Source organism: Chaetodon trifascialis, chromosome 7 (assembly GCF_039877785.1).
Source record: "Chaetodon trifascialis isolate fChaTrf1 chromosome 7, fChaTrf1.hap1, whole genome shotgun sequence".
NCBI lineage: Eukaryota > Metazoa > Chordata > Actinopteri > Chaetodontiformes > Chaetodontidae > Chaetodon > Chaetodon trifascialis.
Genome location: NC_092062.1, coordinates 3757702 through 3781377, shown reverse-complemented (window position 1 = coordinate 3781377; position 23676 = coordinate 3757702). Strand labels below are relative to the sequence as shown.

General features: G+C 42.1%; 1 protein-coding gene across 3 annotated transcripts in view; it reads left to right on the top strand.

Annotated features, from left to right (window-relative positions):
* The window catches only part of grik2 (glutamate receptor, ionotropic, kainate 2), a 325805-nt gene that overhangs the window by 268223 nt on the left and 33906 nt on the right, over positions 1–23676 (top strand). For all 3 annotated transcript variants that reach the window (XM_070967098.1, XM_070967096.1, XM_070967097.1), the window contains exon 15: positions 15781–16006. In XM_070967098.1, coding sequence (XP_070823199.1) covers positions 15781–16006 — 226 coding nt within the window. The remainder of the gene's footprint in view (positions 1–15780; positions 16007–23676) is intronic.

The window sequence follows — 23676 nt, the reverse complement described above, 5'->3', positions numbered from 1 at the left end:
TTTCACTCTCACCTCGCCACATTTGGACACTTGGACAAGACTTCCTGGCATTACCTTTTAAGGCACTGAGTAAACTTTTAGTATCATTTTTCAACATCTAGGTTAGTCCAATAGACTCCTATAGACAGTCCGTTGTCCCAACATGTTTAAGTCTAAAGAGAGAGAAAAGTCCACCTAAGGAGGAGGTTGTTATGATTGGAAGGGTCAAACATAGAACTTTCAACCAGGAGATTGAGGTGCGTGTCCCATGTGAAACCTAAGAATGAAGGTTGATTTCTTTTGTGAGTGAAGTATGTGTATGTGACTTGAATGCACATAACTAATGTATTTATTTTAAGCCAAACCATCTTTTCTTAAACCTAACCAACTAGTTTTGTTGCGTAAACCAAACCACAGTGTGACCACTTCTCAACCTTCACCATGTGTTTATTAACAGTTTTGTCGCAAGCTTTATTTTGTAAGTCTATCCCGACATTACATATTTCTCATTGCTAAATTGACCACTAACTTGACATTGAAAAATAACTCTAAAAGGGAATCAACTGCCTTAAAAAGTTACACCAAGGGGTCCTGCCCAAGAGTCTGTATGTGATGAGTTTGGAGTGAGAGTGTGTTGCCTTGACATGCAATGCCTGCTTATTTCCAGAAATGCAATGTGCTTATTTCTGCAGGTGGTTGTTTTTATGCCTACACATTACACATTATTCAGTCACTATTAATAATCCAGTGTGTGGTAAGTAATGGTTTTACGCAGGTTTAGGTTTTATGTGTTGCCTCAAGGTTTAATGCATCGCCTTCAAATATGCCTGTTATGGTTGAATGTGTTCCCTATTTAGTGAAAATGAATACATTGTAATGGTTTAACATTTTAATTCAAATCACAACAGGTTCATGAATGTTTAGCTGTGCATTTAATTCTCCTTTATCTGCTTGACAGATATGATAATTAAGGCTACTTAATGTCTTTCTAATAAATGCATCTAAACTATTATAGTCTATTGCTTGTTTGATGTTGTTTGATTCATTCCACATGTAAGATTCACACCTCTAAGAAACAGCAATAACATCATTAAAAGTAACAAAATTGAGAGTAGAATTACACATTGAGCCTTGGGTGTTACTGACCTGAGAAGTGTTCATTACATGAACTAAGTTGATTTATGCCTTTTAACATTGACTTTTTCAGTGTCCCACATTTGGCTTTGACAGTACTGATATGACATATTACTGATATAATACTGATATCTACCATTTCTTTGATGAGTGTGATATCTACATTTTCTCGTTTGCTTTGATTAGGACACATCCTGGGGAGTGGTTCCGGCTGTGGATTTAATATTTGGCTTTATATCATAGTACAATCCACATGTCTCAAGTCCTGCTTATACCTTTGACACCTGCCAACAAAATGCTACATCCTCAAGTGAAAAATATTAGTCATTCATTTCCTCATGAGTAATTTTGATTTCCCTTTTCTGTTTTACAGAATATTGTCCATAGCCTCAGAGTTTTTTGTCGTTTGTATTGGGGTGTGTATCTACGACCTCCTAAATTTGCAAGGTCCCAGGAATTCTCTGGTTCAAAATTCTGTTATCAGGCATTAACCCTCCGACAGTGAAAGTGTCATTGTTAATACTGACTTGTCAGCAGAGACAACGTTACATAACTCTCTCTCTGTCCCTTACACAGGCTTTGTCTTTCGTTCCAACGGCTTCTGTTACAGACACATCAACTAGTTAACTCTCCTTCTTTCTCTGTTCTCTCAGTCTTTCTTTCCCTCTCATTCTCATACCTGTGACTTCTCCTCATCTCTTTATTTTCTGTGTAGTTGGTCACATTTCCTCTGCTTTCCCCTGTAGGTGTCCCTCAAATCTCAAACATTTGAGATGACCATGCAGATCTGTGCAAATATCAAACACATTTGAAAGTCACGTCAATTTTATTTACATAGCCCAGTATTACAAATCACATTTTGCCTCAAAGGGCTTTATAATCTCTAGGCTACAGCATAGGAGACCTTCTTCCAAAGACCTTTGATATATATATGTGTGTCTGTGTATATATATGTATATACCTATCCTAAGCGGAATAGAGAATAGAGAACAGATAACAAAACATGCAGCTGTTGTTGTGTATGAAAACAAATTTAGATGCTGATGCTGTTTTGTCCTCACATGCACCAGCCAATCAGGATCAACCTAAGAAAACTAAAATAAAATGTAGCTGAATAAAGCTAAATACAGAAATAAATGAACACATATCTGATCTGCAGAACAGCAGCTTTAAACATGCGATACTTGGCTTGCCTCTGTTATGATTCTGAAGAATCAGGGCGGTTGCTGGACCACAGGTGTGGACACACAGCAGGAGACCAGGAGCCGTTCAAGATAAAGATCTGAACAATTTATTACAAAAACAAGAAAACATATACAAGGACACAAAATCAGCCCAAGAAAACAAAACTCACTACATCGTGGCGAGCGGGTAGGAAACAATAATCATAAACTAAAGGGCAACTAAACTCAGACTGTCGCTACCAAAATCCTCGAGATAACAATAACACAAAGTCAGCCCTAAGAACACAAAATTCACTACTCCGTAGCGAGCGGGTAGGAGCAATAACTAAAGACTAGGAGAATAACAAGAAATGACAAAACCAGAACCAGAATACAATGCTAACAGTAAGAGAAAGAACTAGGCAACAAGGATCTAAGTCAATCTATGAAATAGCAAGAGAACAAGGGAAAACGGCTGGAAAGTCGTGGCAAGAAGCACAGACAATCTGGCAGCGTGCTCATGCTGCCACGCTGCTTAAGAGCACTGGCAATAAGTGGAGATCAGCCTCAGGTACGGAGATGAGAGGCAGCACAGCCAGGCCACACCTCCACTGCAGGCAATGAGAGAGAGAGAGAGAGAGAGAGAGAGAGAGAGTGATTAACAAAAGTAACAACAACATAACCGGAAAATCATTTCATCATTTCATTCTGAATCATCTTTGCTCTTTGTTTTTTTTAGTATTATTTTGTCCTCCACTGAGTAAAGATATTCTGTCCACACATCCTGTCTTAAGTGTCACACTGCTGTGAATGAGTGTTTTGATTAGACTCATCATCATATTGATTCAGGGCAGCATTGTCACAGATGATGTGCACTCACATTACTATTCAAACCCAGGAAAAAAATTCAAAATACCTACTGTTTAGATAATTATTGACTTCTGCTAAAATACAAGTCTAATGGTGGCTAATTATGTAAATATCTGCACGGATAGTCTCTGAAGCATTAAAGTGTGTCACTTTTTTTCCAAGCAGGGACATTCCCTATGGACTGTCACTACAAAAACACTGAATAATTTAATAAGCGAACACACCACTGCTGTGTCTTGCTTGTTAGGTAATAAAATCAGATTTTATTAAAGGCACTGCTTTTATTTCACCTTGTGTGTATCATGGGGTGATGGCTGTCAGAGTCTGTGGCAGGGACACTAGCCCTTTATGTAGCTGTGGCACTGAGCTCCATGCCTCCAGGCTACACAAGCCTAAATTGTTTTGTATTAGCCATAAGACAATTGTGGGGAACGTCTCCAGCATGGTCATTTAATCAAGCAGATAAAGCTTATAGACTTAGACTCTATTGGATATTTTAATAGCATCCTCAACATTTCTAAACATAGGAAATAGTCAAAATATTGTCAAAATCTACAGGTTGATATTTTGGCCATGAAGTTCTAAATAGATACCATAAAACAGGTCCTTATTTCTTGAGATTGTGCTTCATAATCAGAAAAACTTGGTCATTTTCTTCAGTATTACAACTTGTACTATTTTTTGTCAGTACATTCATGCTCACAATGTTAGGTGTGGGAAAACAAGGCTCAGGTGGAGCCCAAGGGTAAGTGCTTGACACCTTGGCAGCATTTTAAAAACTTATATCCTTATTATCCCAAATGGAAATAAGGAACAAGAAAAACAAAAAACTAAATCTCTGGAACTGTGACACTCTCCTCTACGAATGCCCATGACATTTTTTTTAGTGAGTTTAAAACTTGTGGACATTGAATAATTTCAAATTGAATTTTGTGATTATGCTAAACAAGTTAAACAAGTAGTTGCAGTTGTCTAGACTGCGTGAAAAGAGTCTCTTGCAGTGATAGACCAAATCAACACCAACTCTTTAGTTTTCCTCAGCATATGGAGCGTTCAATGTCTTTCAGCTTACAGTATGGCTTCACTGTGCTGGTTCAGGCTCAGCGCTCTCATTAGCTTTTTAACAAAACTGCTCTCCTTCATCATCTGCCCAGTACCAAACAACAGACAGATACAATTAGAGACAAGCTAGTGAATATAATGGAACATTTAACAGCTAAAGAGCCAGATGATTTTCACAGGAGCTGATGGAAAGCTCAAAGGAGAGTGAATATTACTTACATTTACCTGGTGGACACAAACACGACTCCAAATGAATGCGTTATCACCCAAATTTAAGTGCTCAGCAGCTATCAGTGACGTCAACTTTTCAATAATCAACACAGGGAAGAATATTTTAGAAACACAGTCAGCAAATACAGCTGGATAACAGCCACCTCTGACCTAGCACAAAAATGACAATTATCAACATAAACCACAATGTTCTGAACACATAGTGCAGTGACTTAACACATTTGTGAGTGAGTGTGTGTGTGTGTGTGTGTGTGTGTGTGTGTGTGTGTGTGTGTGTGTGTGTGTGTGTGTGTGATTGACTCTGCTGCTATTGTCCCGATAGCAGCACTCTGTTCCACCAACTTGCAAAATGTAGATAAATTTAGTCAGTATTGTTAGAAAATAGACTCCCTGCCTAAATAAAGACTTCAGGTCGTGGTTACGATCGTCTGCACAGAGCTGGTTTAGAGTGGTTTAGAAGTTAACTTACTTATTTACTTATTGTGTTATATTGCAAAACCAGTGTAATAAGTAGCACATTACACAGACAGTAATATTGTTAAGTAACTTTTAATATGTAATATATAATGTATTACATTTTGAAAGTTACTTGTTCAACGGTGCAGCTCAGTAAAAAATTTGAATAATTTTTGTAATGGTCATGTGTGTTTTCGTGTATACTGAAAGGGACATCATATCAGAAAATTTCCATTGGTGCCCTTTCTGAGAACCTATTTTATTGTTCTGACTGGAGGCCTTGTTGGCCTTATCCTTAGAATGCACTGACAGTGTGCTCAATAAAGATCATCATGGCTGTCAGTACTTAACTACTGTTTTGGGGTAAACAACAACAGATCAGGTCAATATTTTAATTTAAGTATTCTTTGTCTGAATTGGTTCTGATGTTTATTGTTATTATTATTATTATTATTATTATTATTATTATTATTATTTGTGCTCACCCTCAAAAGAAATTCTAATCATATTTGCTTGTACTTTTAGTACATTTTTACATAACATGTTATTGACATTAGGCATTCCCACTTGCTTTATAATCTTGTTCATATTTGATGTCTTTCTCTAAATTTCGCTGCATGGATCATAAAGGTCTCATCATTCCATCAAAAAAGCAATGTGATTTCTTTTCTGCAACACAGTAGTGATATATAGTATCTACCATGCTGAAAAAGCCACAAATGTAACTATGAGTGCAGAATTGGATTTCCTTTTATAGCCACTTGCATTTAGTGTCAACAGTGTCATAAACAGTAGGTATAAAATCTAGCATGAGAGAATTCTTCACAGCACAGTTGTTGTTTGTGCTGACAAAACGTCTGCACCATTTCCCATTGCTCTCAGGATTCTTTTGATTAAGGCCCTTTGAAAAATTCGGAAACTACTTTGGCAAGCAGCAAACGCAGAGTCTTGATAAGGACCAACAGAGTGTGTGTTGTTGATCGCATTTCAAGGCTTCACTGACACACACAGACCCACACACAAGCATGCTCAATACTGTATGCACACAAGCTAAACCACATTATTTGTTCTTACTCAGTTTTATTAAAATAAAATCTGCTCAGAAAGACATAAATCAAGAGATAGTCACGTCTACAGTAGAAGTAAACACAGTTGAACAGACATGATTGCACACACAAACACACATACTGCAGTCCACGTCCTCTTCTTAAGAAACTGGGAAAATATATACATATATACAATATATACAGAAAAACAGATACTGGGTGTTTACCACAGTTTTTAGTACTTCTGTCAATGACTCTGAGGGTTTAATTACTATTACTAATTACTATTATTACTTTTATTATTACTTACTACAAAAATGCACATGTATCACTTAAGAGGCGCTAATTAAAATGTGATACTCCCTGAACCTCTGTGTGGCTTTGAAGCATGAAGTAACAGGTTTCAGTGCATTGTATCTTAAGTTTAACTTACCAGCTCTATAACCATCACAAATGAAACAAATGTTAATCAACAAAACATATTAAATTAAAGACAATCCACTCACACTTTGTACAGCGTGTGACATCATTGATAATGCCAGACCATGAAAGCAGGAAGTATTAGGTGGCCACCCTGTTTCATTCCTGGAAATTATGTTGCCTATGGCTAAGTTAGAACCAAATAAGTTTGGTTAAATATTACTAGCACATTAAATGTGTAACTAAAAACTGATATATATATAAAAAGAAAAGACCTGTCTGTCTTCATGCAACCAGACAACATTGATATAACTGTAACAAAATATAATTACAAACACAAACAAACCTGGTGTTACACCTGGTGCTGAAACACAGGAACCACAGCCATAACCCAAGGCCACCTGGCGTCCCACCAGGCTTACCTGGAAATGCAGCATAAAAGTCACGCAAGAGCTGCGGATCTAGGATCAGGGAGCGGGAAACCCACGAGCGCTCTTCGGGGCCGTACCCTTCCCAGTCAACAAGGTATCTGTAACCCCTGCCCCACCTGCGGACATCCAGGATGCGGCTGACAGTGAATGCCGGGTGACCATCGATGAGGCGGGGGGGAGGCAGCGGAGCGGCAAGGGGATGCAGAGGGCTGTCGACCACCGGCTTGAGGAGAGAGACGTGGAACACTGGATGAATCCGAAGAGCTGTGGGAAGTTTCAGGCGAGAAAAGTCAGCAGACGGACGCAGCTGGCATCAATTATTTTCTACACAGTATATGGACCAATATACCTGGGAGCTATCTTCCGAGAGTCCGTCTGCTGGGGGAGATCCTTGGATGACAGCCAGACCCGCTGACCCACCTGATACTCCAGAGCCGGCGTGCGACGGTGGTCTGCCAAATCGCGGTTGCGCTCAGCCGTCCGAAGCAGCGCGGCCCGAGCCTCCTGCCAGACGCGTCGAGCCCACTGGAATGGCGCTTGGACAGAGGGAACAGTCACTTCCACCTCCTGGCTGGGGAATAAGGGAGGCTGGAACCCCGACATCACCATAAACGGAGACAGCCCCGTAGCGGAGCTAATGAGGGAGTTGTGCGCATACTCAACCCACGGAAGATGCGCTGACGAGGAGGCTGGAAGACGGGAGGCAATGCACCTCAAGGAGGCTTCCAAGGACTGGTTGGCACGCTCTGTCTGGCCGTTAGACTGGGGGTGGTAACCCAAAGAGAGGCTGGCAGAGGCACCCAGCGCCTAGCAAAAAGCCGTCCAGACCTTGGAAGTGAACTGGGGATCCCGGTCGGAAACGATGTCCTGTGGGATGCCGTGGAGACGAAAAACATGTGAGATCAACAAAGACGCGGTCTCAAAGGCTGAAGGCAGCTTAGGGAGGGGAACAAAGTGCACTGCCTTGGAGAACCGGTCCACCACAGTCAAAATAACAGTGTTACCATCAGAAGGTGGGAGACCCGAGACGAAGTCCACTGCGATGTGCAACCAGGGGCGGGGCGGGATGGGCAGCGGATGCAGGAGACTAGCAGGGGCGCGGTGGGAGGGCTTATTCCGTGCACAAACTGTGCATGCGGTGACGAAGCCCCGGGTGTCCGCAGCCATAGAAGGCCACCAGAAACGCTGTCTGATTAGGGAAAGAGTTCGGTGGGAGCCCGGGTGACAGGCTATTTTGGAGGAGTGCCCCCACTGGAGCACCGAGGATCTCGCAGGCGGAGGGACGTAAAGCCGTCCTGGAGGGCAGCCGTCCGGGGCTGGGTGGTCTCTGAGTGCGGCGCGAACCTCCCACTCCACTTTCCATTGGACTGCGCCTACGACGCATGATGGGGGGAGGATGGTCTCAGTTTCCTTTTCCGCCGGGGCAAACAGTCGGGAAAGAGCATCAGGTTTTTGATTCTTGGAACCAGGACGGTAGGTAAGAGTGAAGTTAAACCATCCTAAGAACAGGGACCACCGGGCTTGATGGGAGTTCAGTCTGGGAGCTGAGCGCAGGTAGGAGAGATTCTTGTGATCGGTCCAGACGATGAAGGGCTGCACTGTCCCCTCCAGCCAATGCCGCCACTCCTGCAGAGCCAAAACCACAGCCAGCAGCTCCCGGTTCCCCACGTCGTAATTGCGCTCTGCCGGTGTGAGCCGGCATGAGAAAAAGGCACAGGGATGGATTTTATTGTCCTCAGGCAGGCGCTGGGAGATGACGGCCCCGACCCCTGAGTCCGAAGCATCCACCTCAACCACAAATTGTTGGGCCGGATCTGAGTGGATTAGGACAGGTGCATTAGTGAACATAGCCTTCAGTCTTTCAAAAGAAGTTTGAGCATCAGGTGACCACCGATAGGGAATTTTAGAGGAGGTAAGCTGGGAGAGAGGGGCAGCTATACGGCTGTAGTTCCTAATAAACCTTCGATAAAAGTTTGCAAACCCCAGAAACCTTTGTAACTGTTTGCGGGTAGCCGGCACCGGCCAATCTTTCACTGCCTCAATCTTGGCAGGATCCGCTCTAAGCTGTCCCTTTTCTATGACACAGCCCAAGAATTCTACAGACGTGACATGAAATTCACATTTTTCAGGCTTCACAAACAGGCAATTCTTTAGAAGTCTCTGTAAAGCGTCTTGGACATGGTCCACATGCTCATCCAGTGTGTTTTAGTAAACCCCTCAGAACATCATTGACCATGGCTTGAAAGACGGCGGGGGCATTGGTCAGCCCAAAAGGCATTACTAAATATTCAAAGTGTCCCAAATGCGTGTTAAAAGCAGTCTTCCACTCGTCCCCTTCACGGATTCTAACCAAGTGGTAAGCATTCCTGAGTTCTAGTTTGGAAAACACACAAGCATCATGAAGGGGACTGAAAGCAGAGTCGAGAAGAGGGAGCAGATACTTATTTTTAACAGTTATTTCATTTAACCCGTTGTAATCAATGCAGGGGCAGAGAGTCTTATCTTTTTTCTCAACAAAGAAAAATCCCACCCCTAACGGCGATGATGAAGGGCGGATTAACCGTTCTGGTCTGGTTAAGTTATACAGTCTTTTTGTGGGTAGAGGCACACCTGGAAGTAGCTCGATAGCACAGTCATAGGGTCGGTGGGGAGGAAGTGCACCGGCATGTCTTTTGCTAAAAACCTCCCCGAGGTCATGGTACTCACAGGGTACGTTGCTCATATCCACCGTCTCGGGTGGATTACTGTCGCCGGAAGCCTTCGCAGAAACAGCGGATCTCAAACAGTGAGCATGGCAATGACTGCTCCAGTTTCTTATAGTGGAGGAAGACCAGTCTATAAGGGGATTGTGCGTCTGCAGCCAGGGAATCCCCAAAATGACAGAGGACATAGGTGAGGATATGACATACAAATCAATGAATTCGTGATGATTGCTTGCAAGGATTAATCTAACAGGCTCTGTTTTGTGAGTAACCAACTCTATGAGTTTCCCATCTACGGCTACCACTTCCTTTGGAGTGGCGAGCCGATTCAGGGGGAGGTTATGAGTCTTAACAAAGTCATAGTCAATAAAATTATCATCCGTGCCGGCGTCCACCAGCACCTCTAGAGGGATTGTCTGCTCAGTACCGTGTACCATTCCTTGTACCAGCAGGCTCGAAGAAGAGGAGGAGGAAATTCGGCTCACCAGCACCCCCCTGCCAGCTGATGAGCCCGGCCTTTTGGCACCGTCGGACACTGTGCGCACAGCTGGTCCCGAATGCGTTGCTGATACTCAGCTGGTGTGAGGCAGGCTCGGCCCAGCTGCATGGGCTCCTCGGAAGAACTGGGTCGTGCATCAGGAGGAGGAGAGGACGAAGGTGGCGGTGCAGGCTCCGCTGGTCCGCTCCACTGGAAAGCGTTGGGACGCGGTCTCCGTCAATCGGCTCCCTCCCTGCGCCTCTCCCTCATCCTGTTATCTAAAGCAATGGCTAAATCAATGAGGTTATTTAATGAAGAACACTCATCTCGAACGGCTAGCTCATCCTTTATTTCTTCGGCTAGTCCTTTGTAAAAAATCATTTGAAGAGCCAGGTCTCCCCAGCCACTTTCAGCTGCCAAAATACGAAAGTTTACCGCATACACTGAGACTGGCTGACTGCCCTGCCGTAAGTTGAGTAACCGACTCAACGCCTCTAGGGTTCTCTAGCTTGAGGAGCGGGACTGGCAGGCAAGTCGGCGACTGGTGGTGGATGCTGAGGGTCGGCCGGCGAAGCCGGAGAGGTGAGCCGGTCCCGGATGTCAGAAAGCTGTCCTCCCAACTGAGTGACGCTGGTGGTCAGCTGCTGGAGATGATCCGATAGTTGGCGCAGCTTCACTTCGTATTGTCCAATCAGGACCCCCTGGCTGGAGAGAATCTGTTTCATCCGGAGTCCATTGTGGCCAGATGATTCTGTTACAACCGGTGCTGAAACACAGGACTCAGATGCGGAGAGCAGGGATAACAGTTTATTTGAAAACCAAAAAGGCAAAATGATAATCAGCCCGATGGCGGAAGTCCGAACAAAGGTGGCAGTCTCAGCTGGAGATCCCTCGACAGCTTCTGGTAAGGAGAACAAAAAACACCGTTAAACGGGAGAGCACTCAGGCCACAGAGAACAACAGGTGCTGGAGGGAAACTCAACAGACACCGGGAAGAGTCACTTGTCTCCTTGAGAAGTGCTGAAACAGGAGTGAGCCAGTCAGCGCAGGATGAACACAAAACTCCTCTTCGGGGAAATAGCTCTCAGGCAAACCAAAACGACAAGTGCTGGAGAACACACATAAGTAACCAAAAACTCCAACAGGGAAAATGCTCACAGGCAGAAACAAAAACTCACGAGAAGAACGGGAGCACTGCGTGCGGACGCCCGGGCTGCAGGACACATGGCAGAGGCCGAGAGATCTGATCTGGCGAGACACAAAGGCAAGAACAAAGGATCATCTGGCACCAGAGTATGGGAGAAGCAAGCTTAAGAATGCGGACCCTAATGAGGGAGATTAGAGACAGGTGTGTTGACTCGCCGCTCACCGCGGAGGAGATCAGCTCCGCCCCTGCCACGCTCCAGCCATGGACGCACATAAGGGAAAAGGGGAAACAGAAAAAAACAACGTACATAGCCAGGAACCACAGCCATAACACCTGGGACAGTAAGAGTTGCCAGAGGACAGATTGCACATCATACTGAGTTAACAAATACAATGAAAAGCATGGTTGCAAATATGGACAGGTGAGACAAATGGTGTGGTCTCACTCTCTGAGATGAACCTCCTCTCTGATCACAGGATTGATGGAATTGTGGATTGACCAGGTGTGCAGAGGTGTGAAATTAAAAGCAGGGTTACCTCTCTTTCTGGCAAGGCAGTTTATAATGCAATAAATTGACACCAGAATTAATTGACCATAATCAATATCATTAACTGGATTATATTAAGTATAGTGTGTGTGTGTGTGTGTGTGTGTGTGTGTGTGTGTGTGTGTGTGTGTGTGTGTGTGTGTTCTATTTTTCTCTTTTAAAAACACAAGCATCATTTACCATTTATAAAAATCCAAAATTGCGCTTATTGCCAGACTGGTCTTACATACGCTGTACACCTTCTTTAGGCCTGTTTACATAGTGTTCTTAATGCTGGAACACAATTATGCAACCCCCTTCCTCCCCAACATCATCAGTATAATAAATTGATTATCACTGTAACTTATTTACTAACTAACCCATTAAAGAACTGTGGTAATGGTCAATGGTGTTTGGTAAACAGTGAATCTCACAAGACCATGCATTAGTCTACACTTTACTTGATGAAAATCAAATATAGTCTTGCACGTCATTGTGTTAAATGGCTCTGCCCTCTTTAAGTCGGATATTTGATTTTACAGAACTGGGATGATTACTGAGCACTTCTGTGTCCTGTTCCCCAAGGCCCTGGAGAGCAGCTGTAGTTTGTTTTGTTGTCTTGTTGACTCTGCACTGTTGGACAGAAAATAGGCTCCAAGGCTACTTTAAGCTGTTACGTGATGTTTCAGAGCTTGCTGACCCAAACCCTCTCTCCTCCTTTACTTGCACAGCTCAGACAAGTGAAGCAAATAGAACAATTAATGTCTTGTTTTCAGAGAAGAAATTGAACTTTCTGTAGAAGGATGGTATAGCTGTTTAACAAGGCCTGCAGGGGGTTTCTTTGAATGGGAAGTTGAGGTTTGTGTTAGGAATTTAAATATGTTTTCTTTTTTTTTTGCATGAAATAGAAACTGTGCAGAATGCTTTGTCGAGACATTGTGCTCTGAATGCTTATTAGACTGTATTCTTTGCTCAATAGCTACGACACAAAGGCATTATTCAGTAGATTATCTCTGACAATAACGCTTTGTTCGACCTGTGCATTTTCAAAGCAACCTGAAGAAACTATCACAGCAATAAACAGGCCAAATAATCATCAGTCAGTCAATGATTTCCAATAGCATTTTATTTTGTTTACAAAAACTGCTTAAATAATAATCTATGACAGAGGATAGTCGAGTGTGAATCATGAAGAGATATCATGTCAATCAACAGTAACAGAGCAGTAAGAAGTCTTCCTACCGAACAAAACGGGCTGTTTTGTAAAGAACTTTGCTGATTAGAATAGCTGTGTTCAGATTAATTTAAAGATTTGTGGTCACTAACTATGTAGTGAGTTCTTTTTTTCTAAGATAACCAATCTCATTACCTTTTTCAAGGTACTTTAGTAAATGCTCGCATTACCATTGATAATGCGATAACTGTCTTAATTTAAATAGTGTGTTCAGTCTGCTCCTGCTTCAATTGTTACAACATTAACAACATAACTGTAATATTAATCTTAATACCTCAGCAACCACAAATAATGATGATGACAATGGAGTTAGCACATCAGTCAGTGCTTTCATGGTCTTTCAGTTCTTTTTTAAGCAGGAGTTACCACAGTGTATCAAGGCTGAGATGAAGACGGTGCTTGGGCAACCAGATCTTCTTGGTTAAGGTTGTTGAAAGGTTGTAGTCATGGTTAAGAAACCAATGTCAACTGTTGGTAAACACAGGATGCAACCCAAAAGACAAACAGTCACGCTAAAATGTAGCTGTTGGCTGAAAACTGCATTTGAACTAGTTTGCTTGTGCTAGGGATGAAGAGTGGCTGTACTTTTAAATATTCTAAAGGCACATTTTGCGTTAAATAGCAGTGTGGAGTTAAATAATGTAAAAAGAAAGAAATAATCAATGGGGACAACCATGTCTGCTGTCAACCTTGTCTGTCTGCCTTTTTACTCTACTAGTTATCTTACATTTTGGTTAAACTGCAGAAGTTGTGCTGAAGAGCTCAAGGTAGATGGTTGACTGAATAAAACACATTACTTTGAAACTAGGGTTGCTCCTTGTGCCTCTCATTTTGTTAGGTTTAGACAGCTATAACACTTGGTTAAGGGTAAGGAAAGATGGTGGTTAGTGGTGGCTGAATACTATAATAACATGTCATGTAATAGCAAGTACCATATCACGCTGGAAGTCAGCATTGACTTTTTTTATAGTGTTGCTAGCTGTGTGTCCAGGGGATGACTAGGTTGGTCAGTCACTCTCCAGACTCAAATGTCTTAACAAGCGTAAAATGGGTTGTCATTAATATTTTTACTGACATTCATGGTCCCCATTGAATGAATCCTGCAGATTTTGGTGATCCCCTGGTTCTTCACCTAGCACTGCTATGAGGCTTACCTCTCAAAAAGACACCTCGAAAGACCACTGAGCTCCCCCCAAAATAACAACATTTTGAGTTTGTGGGTTGTTTCAAAAACTGACCCAAAAAACAAATAAACAAAAACAAACAAACAAAAACCCTGAAGTATCTAAAATTTCAAATGTTTCTTAGTTTAAGCAATTATGTGACACAAACCTGTTAATACACAGTGCAAAGACTAACCCAAGCAGTAATGGAGGGGATTACTCACTCACTGTGTTGATGTAACAAAAACTGATACTAGTTTTTCGATGACTCTTTTCTTCCCATAACTCCGCATCAGTCACTGCTGCTTAACACACATCATGAGGTTGTTGACCTCGCAGTAATTGTGATTTAAGGACATTCAGAACAAAATGCATGGCTAAAATCTGAAGCTCATATGTAAACACAGAGGGAAATCATAATACCTTGCTAACCAACAGCTGCTCCAGTGTGATGAAGGGTTTAACCAGCAGTTTTTGCTGCTGTATGAAAAATGAGGACAGGATTATTCAGCAAAGGGGGCAGATGAAAACTTTATCAGGCACATGATGACATTAGAGGATCAGACTATGGAGAGCATTCTGGACCTGGTATGTTTTCTTGCTATTGAAGGAACTGGAATACTCAGATTCAATTTGTTAAGAACAAAGGACATGACATGTTCTGCAATCGTATGGTTGGATTATTTTGGACTTGTTTGCTATTTAATATTGACAGCTTTTATAACCTCCAGATCCTCCACATCTGAAAAAAAAAAAAAAACAAAAAAAAAAAAACAGTTGCGTCTTCCTCAATATCTTGTATGGTTGAAGTGTAATCAGCTCTGGATCCCTTTGTGGAGGCTCTGGGAAGCACACCTTGGCTTTCTGCCTGACTTGGAGTGTAGGTGGTTATCTGACTCCCATGTATTCACAGCCAATGCTCTTGCCTTATCAGCAGTCTGAAGCTTGCATGCTCAATCACCTGATTTGTCAAGGGTGACTCCAAAAGATTCTGATAGGCACTCTGCAAATCACCCAGTTGATCTAAAATATCGACCAGCCACAAAAAGTCATTACACACAATAATGGTGGGCAGGACCTTGAAGATGTGACTTAATTAGGTTTCAAATGGCTTCAAAAATACCTTCAAATCTGCTCCCCTGGAGAGTAATGCACTCTCAGATTTTTCTACATGATTACAGGTGTAGAAAGCAAGGCACACTGCCACTGACAACACCGCTGCTTCTCTCAACTATAGACGATAGCAGCAGCACAGACAGCAGAGATGTGAGGTCACACAAAATCACACTACTGCTGTTCTTTGGCATGCTTGCCTGCTTCAGCCTACATTCTCCTCACAAGCAATAATGACTGAGTCAGACAGAAAGCAGAGGGTGCTGCTGGAGCTGCAGGAAAAGTTGTGCTGATGCAGATGGCATGTTTTCCTACTGAAATTTGGAAAATAATAATTGAATGCAAATGGATCTGCAGGTCTCTGTGTACAGACCTGTGTACATTGACACTATTTAAATAAGTGATATGAGTGCTTGTTTCTTTTATTTCATCAGAACATTCGTCTCCAACCTCCAACATCCAACTGTACATCCATCACAGCACAGTATAGCTTTTACTATGAATTTGTGACATAATTTAATTTTGGATTGTTCATAACTTAATTTTGAATTGTTTTGTGTCTAAAAAAACAATGATAAAATGATTTATTTTCTTACTCATGATACCAATCTGTGTCTCTTTAAAGAAAACCAAGATCTCCACATATGATAAGATGTGGGAGTTCATGAGCAGCCGGAGGCACTCAGTGATGGTGAAGAACATTGAGGAAGGCATTCACCGTGTGCTCACCTCAGACTACGCATTCCTCATGGAGTCCACCACCATCGAGTTTGTCACGCAGCGCAACTGCAACCTCACCCAAATTGGAGGCCTCATTGATTCTAAAGCCTACGGGGTTGGCACCCCAATGGGTATGTATACAATTATAACACACCATGTTTTGCTGTGGCAAAACACTACTTTCTTATTCATGTAACATATGCATTCAAAAAAACTTCCCGCTAGTCAATGTTTGGTAACATACCTTGTGAAATCAGCAATCAATTCTTCACATGACAGAATGTTAGTTGCAGCTTTCAATGTTGCAATGAGAGGTGCTGTGGCAGGCAACGACAGAACAAAGCTACTTTCTTTGACTTGTATTCCCTTTCCGTCCTTCACAACTGTCATTTCAAGTAACCAAGTTCAAATGCTGTTTAGTTGTGTCAATGCATTGAGAGGTGATGTATTTGTACAACTGTATCAAGAGTTTACAAATCATGTATGTGTTATGATGTACAAGTACGATTTTATACATACAAGGAATTTGCTTTGGTGAGGTTGGTGCATGACACATCTATTAAAAAGAAGTTATTAGAAAAGTAAAAAATATAACAGTAAGTTAAAAATTTAACAATAGTAGAAAATATAACAATAAGTAAAAAATATAACAATATAAATATATCTACACAAATCTGTGTTTGTTTTTTTTTTTTTTTTTTTTTACAGAAGCACAGTCTGTTTTTTCAAAAGGAAGTCCAAGCAGAGCGTTAATGTAACGCATAGGGTTATGGCAATGTCAATGTGACAAGTAGAGTCACAGGTGGAGTGTGAAGAGTGTCAGTGGGGTTCCGGGCCTTGTTGACAAGGCTGACAGCAGACGGGAAAAAAACTGTTCTTGTGGCGTGAGGTTTTTGTCCTGATGGACCGCAGCCTCCTGCCAGAGGGGAGTGTCTCAAAGAGTTTATGTCTGGGGTGGGAGGGATCAACCACAATCTTTCCTGCACGCCTCAGGGTCCTGGAGGCATACAGGTCCTGGAGAGATGGGAGATTGCAGTTCCCAGGAAGCGGAAAGACTCCACAGTGTCAATAGTGGAGTCACAGAGGGTGATGGGGGCATGTGAGGCTGAGTTTTTCCTGAAGTCCACAACCATCTCCACTGTCTTTAGAGCGTTGAGCTCTAGGTTGTTCTGTTGCACCAGGTCACCAGATGGTCAACCTCCCACCTGTAGGCTGACTCGTCGTCATCAGAGATGAGTCCAATGAGGGTGGTGTCATCCGCAAACTTCAGGAGCGTGACAGACTGGTGACTGGAGGTGCAGATGTTCGTATACAGGGAGCTTGTGGGGGATGGGTGCTGGACTGTCCCTTTGTCTTTCAAAGCGGCAGTAGAACTCGTCCAGGTCGTTGGCTAGGCGTCGGTCGTTGATGGAGTGGGGGGCGTAGGGCTTGTAGTTGGTGATCGGCGTGAGCCCTTTCCAGACAGACACAGAGTCATTAGCTGAGAACTGGTGTTGGAGCTTCTCAGAGTACAGTCGTTGAGCCTCTTCCACTGCCTTGCTAAACTTGTACTTCGCCTCTTTGAATCTGTCTTTGTCCCCACTCCCAAAGGCCTCTTCCTTTGCCAACCTTAGCTGTCTGAGTTTGGCTGTGAACCAGGGTTTGTCATTGTTGTAACTCACCCTGGTGCGTGATGGAACACAGCGGTCCTCACAGAAGCTGATGTAGGACGTCACAGCCTCCATGTACTTATCCAGACTTTTGGTAGCAGTCCTGAATACATCCCAATCATTTGAGTCCAAACACGCCTGGAGATCCTCCACAGCCTCACTGGTCCACTTCCTTTATGTCTTCACTACGGGTTTACAGAGCTTTAGTTTCTGCCTGTACACAGGAATCAGGTGGACCATGACGTGGTCAGAGTGGCCCAGTGCAGCGCAGGGGACAGCGTGATAAGCATCCCTGACTGTGGTGTAACAGTGATCCAGAATATTCTCCTATCTGGTCGGGCATTTAATAAACTGTCTGTATTTGGGGAGTTTGTGAGTGAGGTTACCTTTGTTAAAGTTGCAAAGAACTGGGTAACTTAGTAGTTTAATTCTTTATTAGTGAGAACTGAGTAAAAGACTGTTAAGGTAACACTAGCAATTCCATGGACATGTAGCAATTGACCACTCTCTCTATTTAACTTATAATAAGTATGTGTAATTGTGAGGAAACTATTCCAAATTAAAGACCCATAAAATAAAGTGTTACCAATGAGCCTGTTCTACCAAACACTGTGTAAAATGTTCGTGGTGTTTTACATTACGAGAAGGAAGCACGTAGATACAGCTGTTGCAGCGCAAGGTAAGGGTATAGCAGTCAGTGCTTGACAGTCTGGATGTCTGTCTTTAGTTGGATTTAGTTTCCAAATCCTTACAAGATATTTGAGAGTTTCATTTTTTCAGCTGTCTTCTTATTCAACCCTGGATGACGTTACACCATATTTAATGAGTTTATGGATTTCAAACATCTTGTTTGATTTTCCATGGTAATGACTGATAATCTTCCCTGGTGATGCTGTCTCCAAATATAACCAGTAATGTAGTAGCAGATCAAAAGGTGGAGCAAAAATATGATCCTACCTTCATGTGTATCATAATGTAGGTCAGGAACATTTTTATAAAATGTTGTAAACACAAAGCAGTGTAAACTGCATTCTGATGTGTTTATGCAGCAATACATCCCTGAGGGTAACCCATGTGGAGGCATACTTAGCAGGGAAAATCCCAGGGCTATCTCCAGCAGGCAGAATGTAAGGATGTAATATAAATAGAGAGATGAATAGGGAGGGTGGCACATTACACGTTGTGTGTGTGGAGGTGCAACATTTGATTACAGGGCTCAGTAGCAGATTGTCATAATCCTGTTACAAACGCAGTGAGAAGAAAAATTCTGGTGAAGTACCTCCTGAATTACAACTATCAGACAATTCAATAGGATGACCTCATGCAAAGGGCTGCTCTTGCTCATATGCATTCACAGAGAGATCGTAAAATTGATCTTACAGTGTTTATACCTCCTTTAGTCCAAGTTTTTGAGCGACATTCTGTCTCAATGAATGCCAGTCTAATAAACTTGAAGCATGAAAGCAATGGTTACTTGAAAGGTGTGTCCTATTATTTTGAACGATGCTTCTGGTTTATTTAATATGCATATTATACTTGCCTGGATGAACACAACATATAGATGTAAATACATATACACATCATCTGAGTGTGACTAATGTTTTCAGCCCCTGTCTCAACACTTTCTGACTTCCCTACGCTGTTTGTGCCTTCAATCCCATTGGTTCCTACTAAAGGCATGCATTGAAATTAAATGGTAAATGGACTGTACAGGTGCTGGTCATAAAATAAGAATATCATGGAAAAGTTGATTTTTTTCACTTTTTTCCATTCAAAAAGTGAAACTTGTATAATGTATACATTCATTTCACACAGACCGACATATTTCAAGTACTTACTTCTTTTCATATTGATGATTGTACCTGACAACTAATGAAAACCCCCAATTGAGTATCTCAGAAAATTAGAATATTGTGGAAAAGGTCAATATTGACGATATCTTGTGCCACACTCCAATCAGCTAATTAACTCCAAACACCTGCAAAGGCCTTTAAATGGTCTCTCAGTCTAGTTCTGTAAGCTACACAATCATGGGGAAGACTGCTGACCTGACAGATGTCCAAAAGACGATTTTTGACACCTTGCACAAGGAGGGCAAGTCCCAAAAGGTCATTGCTAAAGAGGCTGGATGTTCACAGAGCTCTGTGTCCAAGCACATTAGTAGAAAGGCAAAGGGAAGGAAAAGATGTGGTAGTAAAAAGTGTACAAGCAATAGGGATAACCGCACCCTGGAGAGGATAGTGAGACAAAACCCATTCAAAACTGTGGGGGAGATTCACAAAGAGTGGACTGCAGCTGGAGTCAGTGCTTCAAGAACCACCACTCACAGACATATGCAAGACATGGCTTTCAGCTGCATTCCTTGTGTCAAGCCACTCTTGAACAAGAGACAGCGTCAGAAGCGTCTCAGATGGGCTAAAGACAAAAAGGACTGGACTGCTGCTGAGTGGTCCAAAGTCATGTTCTCGGATTAAGGTAAATTTTGCATGTCCTTTGGTAATCAAGGTCCCAGAGTCTGGAGGAAGAGAGGAGAGGCACAGAATCCACGTTGCCTGAGGTCGAGTGTCAAGTTTCCACAGTCAGTGATGGTTTGGTGCCAAGTTATCTGCTGGTGTTGGTCCACTGTGTTTCCTTAGGTCCAAGGTCAATGCAGCTGTCTATCAGGAAGTTTTGGAGCACTTCATGCTTCCTGCTGCTGACCAACTTTATGGAGATGCAGATTTCATTTTTCAACAGGACTTGGCACCTGCTCACAGTGCCAAAGCTACCAGTACCTGGTTTAAGGACCATGGTATCCCTGTTCTTGATTGGCCAGCAAACTCCCCTGACCTTAACCCCATAGAAAATCTATGGGGTATTGTGAAGAGGAAGATGCGAGATGCCAGACTCAACAACGCAGAAGAGCTGAAGGCCACCATCAAAGCAACCTGGGCTCTCATAACACCTGAGCAGTGCCACAGCCTGATCGACTCCATGCCATGCCGCATTTCTGCAGTAATTCAGGCAAAAGGAGCCCCAACTAAGTATTGAGTGCTGTACATGCTCATACTTTTCATGTTTATACTTTTCAGTTGGACAACATTTTTTGAAATCCTTTTTTGTATCAGTCTTTAGTGATATTCTAGTTTTCTGAGATACTGAAATTTGGATTTTCATTAGTTGTTAGTTTAAAATCATCAAAATTAAAGAACTAAACATTTGAAATATATCAGTCTGTGTGTAATGAATGAATATAAAATACAAGTTTCACTTTCTGAATGGAATTACTGAAATAAATCAACTTTTCCATGATATTCTAATTTTATGACCAGCACCTGTATTTATATAGCACTTTTACAACACAAGTCTGCATTCACCCATTCACACACAAATTTGTATGATGTTGGCTCTGCCGCCTGCTCATTATGAGCATGAACCATTCACACACATTTTCACTCATGGCACAGCATCAGAAGCAATTTGGGGTTCAGTATCTTGCCCAAGGATACTTTGACATATAGACTATTGAGACCAGGGATTGAACCACCAACCTTCTGATAGGGGGGCAACTGCTGTACTTCTTGAGCCACAGTCACCACCATTACATTACATTACATTACATGCATTACACATATTATATATTTAAAAAGGCTCAGTAATTTGCTAAAAAAAAAAAAAACAGCTGGCCAAAACAGCAGCTGTAGTCTTTTGCTTACGTTGCTTAAACATGAAGAAATTGTGCATTTGTTTGGGGACTATTTTCAGTAGCGAATTAATCCACATTTGGTTGTCTAGTGAGTATTTGGGATAGCAGGATGGTGTATGTGGGATTGATTCTAAATAAACTATGTGTAAGGTCATGGTAAAGAAGGGACATGTCACCCAATGTAACAGTGTGGCTTAATGATGTGGGGCTCTATGGCCTAGATGAGTCTGATATATCAGACTTTCAATACACAAATAGCTTATAGTAGAATTTGTGCATTGTTGATTTGGGTCATTTCATAGGATTTGTTTAATAGGTTTTAATAACATAAAGAATATCACCATACTTGTCTTTTAAAAGTAGTGTGGTGTATAGGTGTGGTGGATCATCCAATAGCCAATGTTTCACTGAATAATTCTGGAGATCCATGATTATCAATATGACATGCTACCCTTAATATCCAGCTTTACTCATTTATTTCTCTTTAAGAAGCTCTAAGTTTGTCAAAATCATCTTATTCTCCACTGACAGTTTTGCATATTGTGCATCAGCTCTTTCCTGAAGCTACATTGTGTTTATTTAAATAGTGAAATATTCAAACCCGAGACAAGTTTTTATGACTGTGCCATTCCATCAAATGGAAATCTTATGAATGTCCCCAAAATTCAAACTGACATATTTGGTATCTTCAGAAACTCTTTGATCACCACTAGAATTAATTATTTTCTTTTTTGATGAAATGAAATACCCATACATTGATTTGAAAAGGGTCACATTTACAGAAATTAACTAAAATTGGCAACTCCAGTCCAAACATAATCAGCATCTACCTTTAAAAATCGCCCACCGTGGAGGATAGATTATATCCAGTAGTTGCATCCTCCTGACAAATCAAGGAAATGTCCTCTGGGACTGTGAGTGTTGGGAAGGTCGTTTGCTGCTGTTTGTGTATGCTCTGCTGGTCAGCCACAGAGGGTAATTTGAGTGAATGTTTTGCTGTGTGTGGAAAATAGTGGAGGTAGGCTATATTTGCTTTGGTTGATTGTATTTCGTGACTGATGTGCTCCTTTTGAAGGTTTGCTACATTATGTGTCTGTGTGTGTGGGCGCACTCGCGTGCATTCGTGTGTGTGTATGCATTTGCCTGTTTGCATTTGTGTGTCTGTATGCCAAGTCGAATGTACTGTACACTTGACCATGGCATAAAACATACATTCCATATGTTTTGTGACTGTATAGGTAACAATATATGCCTTCATTCATATTATACATGTATATGCATGAGTGTGTCATTGAAAGAAAAAGGCTGAATAGGGTGAACAGAATGAAGGAAAAGTAAGTGCTGGCCTGTGGCAGCTTGTGCACCACACAGATTGTCCGTACTGAAGAAAGGAGGGGTGTTAGCATCATTACTCCCTGGTGGCCCATTCACATGCAGTCAGAACAAGGTATTTAAATTGCTAATCCTACCCTTTTAGTACCCTTTACCATATGCAGCCTGTATTCCCATGTAGCCAGGCCATTTAGCATATATCTCATTGACTTGAATGGAGAGTAGGTGTTGGCCTGCATTAGTACTTGGGCCCTGATAGAGCCGCAGCACTCAGCCCTTGGTCCCTCGGCAGCTCCTTCAGCTCAGTAATGGACAGACTTAGTTCACCTCCCAGCTGTTAGTCATTGCTAATGGTGTGTTAACTACATGAAACCTCCACCTGCAAATTCTGTTGATTCTCAGGACATTTGAACATATCAAGGGTTGTTGTACAACAAAGATGGTTCCTGTGTGTGTCCCGAGAAGTTCACTGCTGTTTTGGTTTTACTTAAGATAGCTAAATAGATTTATGATGTAAGCTGAAACCTTGTTCCCCCTTATATCATCATTGACAACATTAGCATGTTGCCATTACAATAACATTTCCAGGAGCACAGAACTCATTTTAAAAGCACAGAAACTTTCCCGAACCTGTGGTTCAGCAGGTAGAGAGGGTTGTTTATTAATTTCAGGGTTCATGGCCACACATTGAAGTGTTCTTGACCAAGACACTGAGCCCCAACTGCTCCAAATGATTGGACCAATGCCTTGCATGGCAGCTTGCATCCATTGGTGTGTAAGTGTGCGTGTGTCAGGGTCAATGAAAGGCAAATTGTAAATTGCATTGGAAAAAAGGTCCACGTAAATGCAGTCCATTTACCATTTACCTGCATTTCAACTGGTAGAATGAGAGTCTAAATTTAGTTCCTCAACCATAATTCCCGGACTCAGAAAAGCCCGTGCTCTGGCAATATCACTGTCCAAGGTCCAGGAATGGAGGGAGGATGTGAGTTTTGTTCACACAGTAAGAAAGCATTGTGAGCCAGTCCATGCTATAGAAGGAAATGAAACTTAAATGTAGTTCAACCCTGACTAGTCTGAAAGAGCTAGATAAACAGTTGTGTATGTGTGAATGACAGAAAAAAGCAAGCGACTA